Here is a 13,759-nt window from a genome sequence, read left to right as displayed (position 1 = left end):
ATGTTTGGTACAGTAAGATATTGTTTCCTCTCAACACAACATAGGAGTACATAAAAATTACTCCCTCTGTCTCCTAATAAACTCAATTTTCTCTCCTTCCGTTTATTTTAAAATAAGTTCATTTATTATCGTATAGGGTTTATTAAAGTAAAAAATAATTTTAGTGGAAGTGTATAAAATAGATAATAATTGCATTTGGAATTTAATAAAGTAGGTATATTCTAGTCTTTTTTTATCAGTATGTGTTAGATGCGTGAAAAGTGTTTTTTAGACTAAGGGAGTAACAACAACGTGTTACTTATATTTATGAGAGGCAGTAATATTATTTAACAAGGGCAAATGATTGGGGGAAAACGAGAATGCTAAAAGAAAAATATATAATATTGATGAAGAACTTAAATCCATGATGGGAGAACATATTTTTCATCCTCCATTACTCTCTAGGCAATGAATACCGGATATTTCGGCACGGTATTCTCAAAAGCAACTTTGGTCAGTAGTCTATTAGATAAATATCCAATTTTGTTAAAGTTTTTTTAAAATCAATTATACAAATTGTTTCTATGTTTTTAAAGTAAATACTTTAAAAGTTATTTATAATGAGAGTTTTAAAAGTTTAACATTAGTTTTGTTTACCGATAATTATTTTTAAGCTGAAAGGAGCTCAGCACACAAAACAAAGCTCGTATTATTGCATAATTATTTAAGTATTAACTTTTTTAAAAAAAATAGATTAATATGATTTTTTAAGATAACTTTTATGTAGAAAGTTTTTGTATAAATAACATCATTTAACAGTTTGAAAAACGTACGTGTGGAAAACGAAAGAACATAGGCGCTAGGGTGAGTTAATTTGGGCAGTGCGTAGGTGAACCAGTGAAGGCCGGCCAAAAATAGAGGCAGCAATCAGTGGGAGAATGATTTTGACCATGATTACAATTCTTTAATGGTTGTTGAATGCATCAATGCAAGTGTGTTCAAACTACAAAATCTGTCATGTCGTGAACCTTCCTTGTAGCTCACTCAAATTATCGGAAATGCCAACCATCATTTTGGAGCTTTCTCTGCTTGTATTGACCGTTTCACAATCACATCATGAACAACAATGCTGCTCCCAACTTTTAAAGCTTAAAAAAAATATTCCTCGTCCTACTCCTTCCGCTGAGAAACATTAAGCATTTCGAGCTCTAGATATCAGATTACGGTAGTTTTGAGGTTTGTATGTTAAAATATATCAGAGTAGTAGTTTAAAATTTTAATTTTTATTTAAAAATAAAAATAATTTGATTTATCCAAATGTTATATACACGTAATCATAGATTTAGATGTATAGATTTGTGAGTTAGGAATACCCTGTTTTATAAAATCTTAGATCTGAAGTAGTGCTAAAGAGGGCTTAATAAAAAATATCTTACTCCTTGTATTCTAAAATATAAGACACATTCGCTTTTTCCAATGTTTATAATTCAAGAAGCGCATGTATTAACTATGACCTTCCCTCTCTTTTACTCCCTCTGTTCCATAATATAAGACATAACTACTTTTTTTTGGATGTTCCATAATATAAGGCATGCATGCATGCATACAATTAATTAGGACCTCTTCTCTATTAAATTATTGCTTTTTTAAATCATCCACCCTCAAGATTTCTAATTCTATTGGATGCATGCATTATATTTATTAGGGTGATCCAAACTAGGAGATAATAATAATTGTTTCTTGGTCTTTGGGTTAAGAGTGGTTGTACCTTATATTTTGGAACGGAGGGAGTAGTTCTTTTCTAAAATCCTCTACCCTCAATAATTATAATCCCATTGGATGTATATATGCATTATTGGGTTAATCTAAACAAGAAGGTGATAGTAACTTTAGATTACAATATAGCAGCGGATAACCCAAATTATCGGTCCCTAGTCATTCATGAAGAATGCAGTTTTTTTGAATGAGCAATACAAATTTGCCTGTCCTTCCTTTTCCTTTTATCTTGAGTGAAACTCCACTCTTCTTATTTGGTAGTAGAACTACTCTGTACAAAACTAATACTATTGTGCAACAAAAAAGCACCATATAATGTATAGCATTTGTGCTTGATTGCCAGCAAGTCAGCAACATCCATGGCAGGTATTGCTGAGACACGATCTCGCTGTAGGACGAAACAGTTCTTACCATTCCATCATCACCAATGGCGACTTCAATATATGCGTGGGTGCGACCATTTATATGCCACAGCTCATGTCGTACGGCCTGTCGACCATCGGCGACGGCGTGCCGAGCCAGTACGACGTCGACCTCATCTCCGCCGCCGTGTCCGAGCCGCCGCCGTTGTTCTTGTCCTTGAGGCTCTTCCTGTCCAGGAACGCCGGCCTCACCGGCGCGGGGATGACGGACTGCTCCGTCGTCTTCATGGTGAGCATCAGCACCACCTCCGACATCGCCGGCCTCAGGTTCGGGAATGGCTGCACGCAGAGCAGCGCGATCTGGCACACCTGCATCACCTCCTTCTCGTCGAACCCGTCGACCTGCAGCTTCGCGTCGACCAGCTCCAGTATCTTGGATTGCTCGTACAGCCTCCATGCCTGAAGAAGATTCAGAATGAGAGAGATTCTTGTGACAGTGTCGTAAACTCGTAGTAATGTGGAGTTTGGGTTCAGAAAAAGATTCAGACATGTTCAGGCAGGTACTGCATTTCGTTCGGGAGAGAGAGATCCGTGTTCTTCCTGCTGCTGACGATCTCGAGCACGAGAACTCCGAAGCTGTAGGTGTCGGCTTTCACTGTGAGCTCCCCTCTGATGGCGTATTCAGGCGCCGTGTAGCCTCTGAAAATCCATGGATCACAAAGTTCTTCAGAAACAAAATTTACAACCTTGTCATGGCTCAGGTGTTCAGAGCTAGCTAGCTACGGGTTAAGCGAGCTGAGTACTATACTTTCTTCAGTACTTACAGTGTGCCGGCAAATGCCGTGCTGAGGTATGTCTGGTCCTCGGGGAAGAATCTTGCCAAGCCAAAGTCACTGATCTTGGGCTGAAACTTATCGTCCAGGAGGATGTTGCTCGCCTTGATGTCGCGATGAACAATCCTCAGGTTGGACTCCTCGTGCAGGTACTGCAGGCCTCTCGCGATGCCGATGATGATCTGGTGCCGCGTCTTCCAGTTCAGAAACGGTGCACCATCAACACCTTCAAAGTTAATGGATGTGTAAAAATGTGGATCAAGTAAACAATGTTTTTGCTTGTTCTTGACAGTTTTTAGGTTCAGGATGTAATGCTTACCAAACAGTATCTTGTCCAAGCTCTTGTTCTTCATGTACTCGTAGACGAGCAGCCGTTGCTGGCCCTCCGAGCAGCAGCCCACAAGGCGAACAAGGTTCTTGTGCTGGATGCTGGTTATCATGTTCACCTCGACGAAGAACTCGGACTCGCCCTGACCTGACTTGCCGACGCTCAGCTGCTTCACAGCAACCTTCCTGCCATCGTCTAGTTTCCCCTGATAATGAACATTAGCATTGCAAACAACCATAATGCAATCAGAAATTGCTGTAGAATGGTAGGTGATACTGATACAGATTCAGTATTGTTTTGTGGCGTTTCTTGGCAGAAAAAAGTGTACCAGATAAACAGGTCCAAAGCCTCCTCTCCCGAGCTGATTCTTCTGGTGGAAGTCCTTCGTGGCCTTCTTCAGTGTTGCATAATCAAAGTATGTTATTGTGCGCAGATTGCCGCTCATGTTGCCGCTGAAATACTCGGGTACCTCTGTTACACGGACAGAAAGAGAAACAGCAGAGTTTTATACAAAAATTATGGAGCAGTTTGTGTTTTTTTGTTGATCAGCAGGTTTGATGAGAATGATAGGTTCACCTGACGGAGCCCTCTTTGGCCTCATCAATCTCCTCATGATATCTGGCCTGAGGAACTTCCAGCAGATACCAAGTAGGATGAAGATGACTATGATGAGAATCACGATGAAGGCCAGGAAGACCGCACTCGCATTTGGGTTCGCCATTGTTGCTGTCTATTTCTGCACATTCATCCACCCAAAACCTAACATTTTCAGATGAAACTTGTTCTAAAATGTTTTCGTGCCAGTTACTTAGTTGCCTGTACTCCGTACAAGCAAAGCAGAGGTGAATTGCACATATGCTCAGTGACATGCCAAACAAAAAAAATACAGTAAAAACCTGAAAACTACTTAAAAAAATTACTCATTGTGACATGAACAAATCTCATATATCCATTTATGTATCCTATGTTAGTTTTCAGGTTAACTCAAGCCTGAAGTAATTAAGGGTAGGAACCTAATAAACAACATGATAGAAAACGCCATGAACTAACTAATACCACAGATCAGCCATGTCGAGGAGAAAATATTTCCTCTCACCACTATACTAGACTCATCTATTTAGTTCAAAGAAAACTGTAGTTAAGTCATCTTGTACCTACTGTACGTACCTTTGCAGAACAGCCGGTCGATCCAACGGCGATGATCACCGGACGCGCCGCCGAAGCCGTCGCCGCCGCCGCCGCTTCGTCCTCTGTACGCAGCCGTAACAGCTGCAAGTCTGCAAGATTGCAATGCGAGGCTTCCAATGCCGTGTGGCGATGGAAGGTAAGCAGAGCTATCGGTTTCTCCGAGGCGCTCGCGCGTGTCGTGTGTCCGATCCGATCCGGTCGTACTTCGCGCTGGCTGCATGCTGCCACTGCCGGCCGCTAGCTAGCAAGCATTCGGTAGGCAAAAGCTCGCGAGGATATTAGAGTAGCGCGACAGCGACGCCAAAGGCATTTGTTAAGCTCAATCGCTAGAAAACTTATGCAAGTTTTTTTTATGTCTCTAAAATTTTTAGATTTGTGACCACATGATCATCTTGAGATTTGTACTAGAAAATTAGCGCACCCGTTGGTGCGCTTGCTAATCTAACCTGTATTTTTCTCTAGCATTATGATAATACTTATACCTTTATAAGTAGTATTTTTATTTTTACGTCGTGGAAGAATTATAGTTATATACACTACGAATCGATGAAGATCATATTTTAAAGGATATAAAAGATTATTTTTACGTCGTGGAAGAATCATAGTTATATGCACTACGAATCGATGAAGATCATATTTTAAAAGATATAAAAATTTATTTTCTTTTCTAAAGATTCTGCCTCGCTTCTAAATTTAAGAGTTTTAAACATAACCTGTTAGAATTTGTAGAATTTAGAAGTAAACAATTTTTATAGTGTTTAAAATTGCCACTAAATGTTCTACCTTTTCTAGACACAAAGGATATATAGGGTTAAGTTACCTATTTCTAATTCTAACCTGTCTCATGTCGTATTTATCGGAATTTTTCTCCCTGACTTTCCTAAAACTGCAAAAGTTTTGTAATAAAATTTTTTTTAACACCTTATGTATTTGTTTATAATTCATATTCCTTTTTATATGTAAAGTTTTTTTTAACATGTTTGTAGAGCGTACTCTCTCTTTTTATACATACTGTAGCTTTTAAAATGATATTGAAGTTGCACTTTAAACATTAATTTATTTCATAATAATCGATACCTATGAAGTCGAAATAAATTTCACGTTACAGCTTATATGTGCCTAAGTAAATATACTTATATTTCGCTGAGCTTTTGTATTAAAATATTACGCATGGCATCCAAAACTGCTAGACAGTGCTGTAATCTTTTAGACAGTGCTAGACAGCTGTTTCATCACACACACTGTTATGGGCCAATTTGGATTTTTTTGGCTGTGCGTGGGATGTAATTTTGGCCCAGCCATCCAGGCAAAAACGTATTACGGGAGAGATCGAGAAGGGTACCCTGCCGGCGCGTCCGCACGATTACGTGCACGATTTAATTCACAAGTTGCCCGTCTTATTATCGTTGCTCCACGTGTCAACAAATTACTCGACCATGTGACCAATCAGATTGTATAAAACCTGCCGGCTTTAGATATATAGATAGATGTCACGCGTAACATCCAGGTACTAACCAACCAAACTATGGTTGAATATAAGTTTTAAATAAGTTATACCGCAATTACAGTACTATAATCATCGTGCAGTAATTATAGTATAGTTATACTTTAATTTAATTATATTATAGTTACATCTTAATGTTTTTCGCTGAAGAATATTACCTCGAACAAGTTTGGAGTTTTTGTTGGCGATTGATTAGTGGATCGCGCGACGAATTTGTTCCAGGCCGGTAGTTGTGGCCTGTGGGCCGGCCGGTGAAGACGCATGGCCTTCCACGGCCCACGGAAATCTTGAGTTGGTGTCCGCATACGGCCCATCATCAAATCTACAGCGCGTGATGCAAAATTGGAATTAGGTCCATGAACAGTAACAGCATTTTCCAACCAGCAACCGACAAAAGCTGATCGTTGGATTTCAATCCAACGGCTGGAAATACAGAGCATCCAGCCACAGGCGCCGCCCCCACTCACGCGACGCGAACCGGAGAAATATAAAAAAATCGAGCAAAGTCATTTCAAACAACGAATCCCCTTCCCCGGATCAAGCAGCTAGGGTTTCCACCTCTCCCTCCCCCAAATCTTCTCCATGGCCGCCGCCGCCGCCGCCGCCGACGCATCGGCCGAGGCCGCGGCCATCGCGCGGCGCCTGGCCTCCTGCAACGGCTCCGCACGGGAGCGCGCGGTGCGGCACCTCCTCTCCACCTTCCTCCCGGCCTCGGCCCCGCACCTCTCCGCCTCCGACCTCCTCAAGCTCTGGAAGGGCCTCTTCTTCTGCTTCTGGCACTCCGACAAGCCGCTCTACCAGTCCTCCCTCGCCACCCGCCTCGCCGCCGGCGTCTCCTCGGGCCCCTCGCCGGCTGCCGCCGCCGCCTTCTTCGCCGCCTACCTCGCCACCCTCCGCCGCGAGTGGGTCCACATCGACACCCACCGCCTCGACAAGTTCTACCTCCTCAACCGCAGGTTCCTCCACCACGCCTTCCTCCTCCTCGCCGCCAACTCCTTCGCCGCCGACCTCACCTCCCAGGTCGTATCGATCCTGTCGGAGAAGGTACTCCTTCCCGAGGCCGACAACGTCGCCGCCGGCTCGCCCCGTGGGCTTGGGTACCATGTCGCCGAGGTGTTTCTGGACGAGCTGTCGCCTGTGCTCCCTGTGAGCTTACAGACAATGGAGGTGTTGCTATCTCCTTTCTTCGCTGTGTTGGAGAAGTCATCTGATAGGGTGATGGTGACTAAGGTTAAGTCTAGTGTGTTTGAGAGGTTCCTCGAGAGCGGCAAACAATTGCTCGAGATGGCGAAGAAAGGCGAGGGGGTGGAGAAGGGGAGCGCAGACGAGAAGATTGGGAAGGTTGGCTTGCTGTTTGGGTTCAGCAAGAGGTTCTCAGATATTGGGGCGAAGGCGGAGACCGTGCAAGCAAACCGAAAGGTGCTATTTGGGCTGAGGGATGCGTTTGTGAAGGTTGAGAAAGGATTGGAGCTCTCTGGGGTCGAGATTGCTGTGCCAGAGTTCAAGAGTACCGAGGTGACAGGGGTGGAGAATGGCATGGATTTGGATGAGGTGAAGGTGGAGAAGAAGAAGAAGAAAAAGGCGAAGAAGGCTTCATTGGTGGAAGGTGAGTCGGAGGGGGCCAAGGATTCAAAGCAAGAGAAAAAGGTCAAGAAGGAGAAGAAAGAGAAGAAGAAAAAGAAGAAGGTAGAGGTTGTTGATGAGGGAGATGTCACGGAACAGAGTACAGATGCTCCTGCAGAGGAGGACCAACAGATGGGTGATGGTACTGAGGCTGTTACATTTGATGAGACATTGATGTCCAATCTCCAGAAGCAGTTTGAGAAGGCTGCAGCAGAAGCTGGTATGGTCAATGGAGGCAGCAGCTCAAGTGCTTCGCCCGCTAGTGGGAAAGCTGCAAAGAAAAGGAAGAGAGCAAAATCTGCAGATAGGTTATCGGTTTCTGATGGAGACGATGTTAGCAGCGAAGGTACAATTATTTCCCAGGATGGGGAGAAGAGCGGTAAGAAAGTGAGGTTCTCGATGAAGAATAATCTAGTTTGGAAGCCTCACAATCCTTTGCCGCCGCAGTGCTTGAGGCTGCCACCATCTGCTACTCCAAGAGGGAGTGCACTAAAAAAGGGTGTTCTGCCTGGGCCTATAAAAGAAACGCCTACGCCTGTGAAGAAGACTAAGCCAAAAGCGAAATCTGCAAAGAAGGTCTTGAAGAAGCCTTCCTCAGCCGCGAAGCGCTTGCGGAAGTTGCAAAATTTCTCTGCATGAGCTCTTTTATGAATTGACACTGCAGTGATCATGCTTTCTGCATGGTGTGTCTTTTCAACCGTGTTCTATTATTACTTAATTCTTCTTCACCTAGGTTAGTCTTATACGCTGTTGACTATGCAACAAATTTATATTTATGGATTGTTTAATGTTGTGTTATGTCATAGCGCATTCATGATAATCATGTGGGTGATCATTCTTTGGAATGAGCAGTAGCAATTTTGATCTGGATAGTACAAGTCTGAATTCCCATGGATGTGTCCTTTCTGTTCCAACTATATATCTTCCTCCATTAAAAAAACTATACATCTTCCTGTTTTCTTTCACAACTGTGGCTTAGTACAGTGTACTGGTTCAGTGATTCTATATAGATGAATCGCTTCCACAAGCTTATTTTCTTATTGATGATCAGACAGGCGGATTCTTCTGAGCATTATGATGTTCCATTTGACATAAGATTGTTAACATCACTGGTGTTTGGCATGAAGGCCTTTAGTTACTAGTTTGCATGATGAAGATAGCTGTTGACATAGTTTGTTTCTTTCAGTACCCAGTAACTTTGATGGGGAATGTTCTGTCTGCATATGGTACACAAGAATGAGATGTGTATGAATGATAATTAGCACTACATGTTTCTGTATGTGAAACCGACCTACTACTGCTAGATATAGATATCATGCTCAATTGTTTCTGTCCAATATCTCCGTGATCCAAGAAAGTTACTGAAATCAAGATTCAAGAGCAGAGCGTTTCGAAGAGGTGAGTTGTTGGGAGAACATGAGCAGCATATGTTATACTGTATTGACTTCCTCAGAAGTTCTGATTTCTGATATCTTGTCTCTGAAAATCCCTTTTGGCTAAATTGCGCCCACTGGCAATAGACGCTGTGCTGTCGCAACCGGGGCTCGTCAGTATTAATTTCTGCTACTGATTTCACTTGTTTTTCTTGTATCAGTATCAACTCATTAATTTTCTCAACAGCACGTTGCAGAGACAGCTATCATCGGTGAACTGCGATTGTGATGCTTGTATTATAATTCGTATTCGTATTATTGGATTCTTTCTTGTGGTGAATGATACTGCTACTTGGCCGCACTATTTCGTGAAATGTGCATGTTGTGAATGTAGTAGTATGATCAATGTCAAGCAATCCAGAACCGAAAATCAACCACTGAAAATTGCTGTGATCAAAGATAGCTTCCTAGAGAGAGCGCGCACGGATCACGAGGCTTCAGCAGCGGTCAAGATGACACTGTGATCGTTGGCACAAGTCGCTCTTGCTTAGAGAGCTAGAGTTAGTTATTGTCGTCGTGTAGAATATAGTTAGCGAAATGCCAGGATCAATTCATAGACGAAATTGTAGATTGCTTCACTTGGTTGTAAATTCCAATGTGCCACATGAAGAAGAAGAATCATCACAAAGGTGAAAAAAATAAGAGTCAGTAGTCACACCAATCCACAACCTTGGCAGACTACTGTGGAAAATATTATACCAAGGCAAATAACCAAGGGTTAAACCTGTTGCTCAGTTATGTGGTTATGCTGGAGATGGTTTGGGTTTCTTCCATATACCTCTTTCAGCTGGAATGAGGGTTAAGCATGAGCCTTAAGCGGCTTTGATTAAGGTCACTAAAGGACATATGTCTGTAAGTTCTATTATTTCTGAGTTGGAGAGATTAATACCTGGTAGATGGAAGTGGGTGGTGCATGATAATGGTGATGGGACTTTTCATACTATTTTTCCTTCTGCAGCTGAATTAAGTCGTATGGTCGAATGGGGCAAGGTACACACTAAAGTTGGTGAGGCTGAAATGGAGACTGTGGAAAGGGGAGTTGGGAATGAGGTGAAATATGTGATGCCAAAAGTGTGGGTACAGTGCAAAGGTCTTCCTTCTGAATTGAGAGAGTATTTAATCATTTGGGCTGTTGGTTCCATCCTTGGAATTACTAAAGCTGTTGATATGATATTTACTAGAAGGTATGATATAGCTCGCTTACAAGTTTTGGTTCTTGACCCGTCTCTGATTCCTGATGTGGTGGATGTGGTTATTGGTGATCACTTGTATGAGCTGTCTTTTAGAGTAGAACCTGAAAATGGGCCTGAGGAGCCTATGCCTATGGAGATGGAGAATTTGGATGATGGGGATTTGGAAAAGAAAAAAGAGGGGAACATGAATCAGGATCTGGGGAAGGGGGCTGGTTTATTTGATTCAGGTAGCAGCTCTAAGATGGGTTCTGGTGGTCAATTTAGTGAGAGGGGTGGTCCTTCTGCTCCCTCTTCTCAGCTAAATCTGATGACTTGACTGTTTTTGATGAAGAATTTGATGGTTTAGATGAGGAGACTATAATGGTTGACAAGGTCCAGATTCAGGAAAGTCTTGTGGCAAAGCTCTCTGCTATCCCTGAGGCAGTAATCTCTCCATCAAGGAAGAGTAAGAGAAGGGCAAGTGATAGCGATCAGCTTGTTCTTGAAAGGGCCGAAAAGTTGAAGGCTGATAAGAACTTGGAGAACCTGCAGGCTAAAGGTAATTCAGTTAATAATGTTTCTTTTACACAATTTTCAAATGATCAAATATCTGCACATCTTCATAATCTTGGTGTTATACCTTCTAGTAAAAATGTTGTTTTAGATGATGTAATTAATGATTTGAAATGTGTAGAAAATAATAGGATAAGCGGATGTGCTTGTTCTTCTATTAATCAAGTTTGTACCCCTAATGTTGATACTGAGTCATTAGATGACCAGTTGGAGGATAATTTTTTACTACAACATTTATGTAGTGAAATTATGGAAGAGGTCATGGATTTTAGCGAGGACTGTGAGAATAGTCTTAAAAACACTTTAAATCCTATGCATCTTCTCCTAACTCTAAGAAAAAGAGTAAAAGGGGGAAAAATAAGAAAAATAATAAAAATAGTTTCAAATGAAGGGAATCTTTTGGAATTGTGATGGGTTTAAGGACCCAAAAAAACATAAGTTTATTTCTGACTTGACCAAGGAACATCAGCTTGACTTTATAGCATTGTCTGAGACGGTTAAGAAAGAATTTACTCCAGCTGCACTTAAAAATCTTTGTGCTGGTAAGGAGTTTTTGTGGCATTGTAAACCTCCCAGAGGTAGGTCTGGGGGTCTTCTGTTAGGCATCAATTTACTAAACGTTGATATTGGTTTAATTGATGAAGGTGATTTTTATATTAAGTTCCATTTATGTAACGAAGTTGATAAGTTCAAGTGGGCTTTAGTTTTAGTTTATGGACCGGCACAAAATGAACTTAAGGATCAGTTTCTTGCTGAATTAGTTAATTTGTGCAGTCATGAATCCCTACCAATTCTCATTGGTGGTGATTTTAATATTTTACGTAGCCCTGATGAAAAAAATAATGACAGTTACGATGATAGATGGCCCTTTCTTTTTAATGCTATTATTGAGGGACTGTGTCTTAGGGAGTTACAAATGTCAGGTAGGATTTATACTTGGGCAAATAACTTAGCAAATCCAACTTATGAGAAACTTGATAGGATTTTGATGTCCACTGAGTGGGAACATAAATTTCCTTTATCCTCGGTGGTTGCTCTTAATAGAGATATTTCGGATCATACTCCACTTCTTTTAAATACAAACTCCACCTCTTCAGGTAATGCACAACATAGTTTTAAATTCGAACTTGGTTGGTTATTACGTGATGGCTTTGTAGATATGGTAAAGGAGGTCTAGTCTAGTGTACATGAGGGTAATACTCCTATGGAGCGATGGCAGGCGAAGATTCGCCGATTAAGACAGCATTTGAGAGGATGGTGTCGACGTTTGATGTCACGACTACGGTATTTGGACAGTATGGGGATCGTTGGTGCTAGGATATACGCGAGACTGAGGTAAAAGAGATGGAGACAGGGATTTTTATACAGGTTCGGGTCCCTGAGTTGTCAGGTAATAACCCTACATCCTGTTGGCCGGAGCCGGAGTTGCTTTTATTCACCATAATCACACCAATACAATATGTGGGGTAGCCTATCTAACTGTTGTCGACATGTCGGTCTGAAGATCTGACTCGTAGTCGACAACAGGGTAGCCTTCCTCCTCGAATCCGTGCCCGGCGAGGTCAGAGATAGTGCTTTCGTCTCTCCTGACGGTATCCGGAGACACCGTAGGGGAATAGCCATGCCTATCCCTGAAGTCGATATCCAACGGCGTGTCTTGGCGTATGTAGGCTTGTATGTTGTGGCTTCTGGTGGGTGTATGTTGATTGTCATGGGTGTCTTCCATGGTGGTTCCTCTCCCCTGTCCTTCTAGGGGGGCTTGTATTTATACCCATAGGTGTCCCCTTGTCCGAGTAGAACTAGGGAAACCAATATGGATACAATCCGAGTAGTCCTTGACGTTTCCATGTAGAACTCTGGTTGTCTTTCCTTATCCGGAACTCCCTCCTATATCCGTAGGTTGTTTCCGTATAGGACATGGTATGTGGTGGGTCCTGCCGAGATTTAGTCAACTACTATTAGGTATGTGGTATCCATAACCATGACAGATGGGATAAACATACAAGTGGTATGTATAAAAAAGAAAAAAGGAAGATTTTGGATAGGTTGGATTTGTTGGATAAAAAGGCTGAATTTGTTCTTCTAACTCAGGAGGAAATTGATTTTAGATGGTTTTGTAGGAATAGATTATCTACTCTTATGAGAGAAGAAGAAATTAAGTGGTATCAAAGGGCTAAAACTAAGGATATTTTGGAGGGTGATTCAAATACAAAGTATTTTCATTTGGTTGCTAACGACAAACATAGAAAAACCAGAATTTTTCAACTTCAAGATGGGGATCAATTGATAAATGGTGATGCGAATCTAAAATCGCATATTACCACTTATTATAAAAGCCTCTTTGGTCCTCCTGATGATTCTGATCTCCAGTTTGATGAAAATAATTTTGTGGACATCCCACAAGTATCTCAATTAGAGAATGAAGCTTTAATACAAGAATTCACTGAAAAGAAATTAAAGAGGCTATTTTCCAAATGGAACATAATAAAGCTCCGAGTCCTGATGGATTTCCTGCTGAGTTTTATCAGGTCTTTTGGGATGTCATTAAGGATGATATGTTGGATCTTTTCAGATATTTTCATAATGGTACTTTGCCTTTATTCTCCCTTAACTTTGGTACTATTATTCTTTTGCCTAAGTGTGCTGAGGCCATGAAAATTCAACAATATAGGCCTATCTGCTTACTTAATGTTAGTTTTAAGATATTTACCAAAGTTGCTACAAATAGAATAATGAGTGTTGCTCAAAAGGTGATTAGCCCTACTCAAACTGCTTTTATACCTGGGAGAAATATTATGGAAGGTGTTGTTATTTTGCATGAAACTATGCATGAATTACATCGCAAAAATAAAAGTGCTGTGATTTTTAAGATCGATTTTGAAAAAGCCTATGACAAGGTTAAATGGTCTTTTGTACAACAGACGCTCAGAATGAAAGGTTTCTCTCCTAAATGGTGTGAGTGGATAACTTCTTTTATTCAAGGGGGAC

The 13,759-nt window shown here is 41.5% G+C and overlaps 2 protein-coding genes across 2 annotated transcripts; one reads left to right on the top strand and one right to left on the bottom strand.

Moving 5' to 3' along the window:
• Positions 1-1,868: 1,868 nt before the first annotated feature.
• Positions 1,869-4,545, bottom strand: LOC127771962 (cold-responsive protein kinase 1-like). Its single transcript, XM_052297924.1, has 7 exons — positions 4,446-4,545; positions 3,855-4,014; positions 3,607-3,749; positions 3,270-3,483; positions 2,942-3,176; positions 2,666-2,816; positions 1,869-2,576 (listed from the first exon to the last, which is right to left on the bottom strand). The coding sequence occupies exons 2-7, from the start codon at positions 3,997-3,999 to the stop codon at positions 2,217-2,219; spliced, it is 1,248 nt and encodes a 415-aa protein (XP_052153884.1). The 5' UTR covers positions 4,000-4,014; positions 4,446-4,545; the 3' UTR covers positions 1,869-2,216.
• A 1,955-nt stretch (positions 4,546-6,500) lies between these two features.
• LOC127770598 (uncharacterized) lies at positions 6,501-8,391 on the top strand. The gene has a single exon (XM_052296373.1). It carries the CDS (start codon positions 6,553-6,555, stop codon positions 8,230-8,232), a length of 1,680 nt encoding a protein of 559 aa, XP_052152333.1. The 5' UTR covers positions 6,501-6,552; the 3' UTR covers positions 8,233-8,391.
• The last annotated feature ends 5,368 nt before the right edge of the window (positions 8,392-13,759 follow it).

The sequence above is a fragment of the Oryza glaberrima genome, chromosome 4, assembly GCF_000147395.1.
Source record: "Oryza glaberrima chromosome 4, OglaRS2, whole genome shotgun sequence".
Taxonomy (NCBI): Eukaryota; Viridiplantae; Streptophyta; class Magnoliopsida; order Poales; family Poaceae; genus Oryza; species Oryza glaberrima.
Note: the sequence above shows the minus strand (reverse complement) of the source record. Positions and strands in the feature narration are given on the sequence as shown.

Coding starts and splice junctions, on each gene's coding strand:
- LOC127770598 (XM_052296373.1), top strand. CDS start 6,553: ATGGCCGCCGCCGCCGCCGCCGCCGACGCATCGGCCGAGGCCGCGGCC.
- LOC127771962 (XM_052297924.1), bottom strand. CDS start 3,999: ATGGCGAACCCAAATGCGAGTGCGGTCTTCCTGGCCTTCATCGTGATT. Junction 3,484..3,606: donor GCTTTGGACCTGTTTATCTG/GTACACTTTTTT, acceptor GTTCATTATCAG/GGGAAACTAGACGATGGCAG. Junction 2,817..2,941: donor ACGGCATTTGCCGGCACACT/GTAAGTACTGAA, acceptor ATGGATTTTCAG/AGGCTACACGGCGCCTGAAT.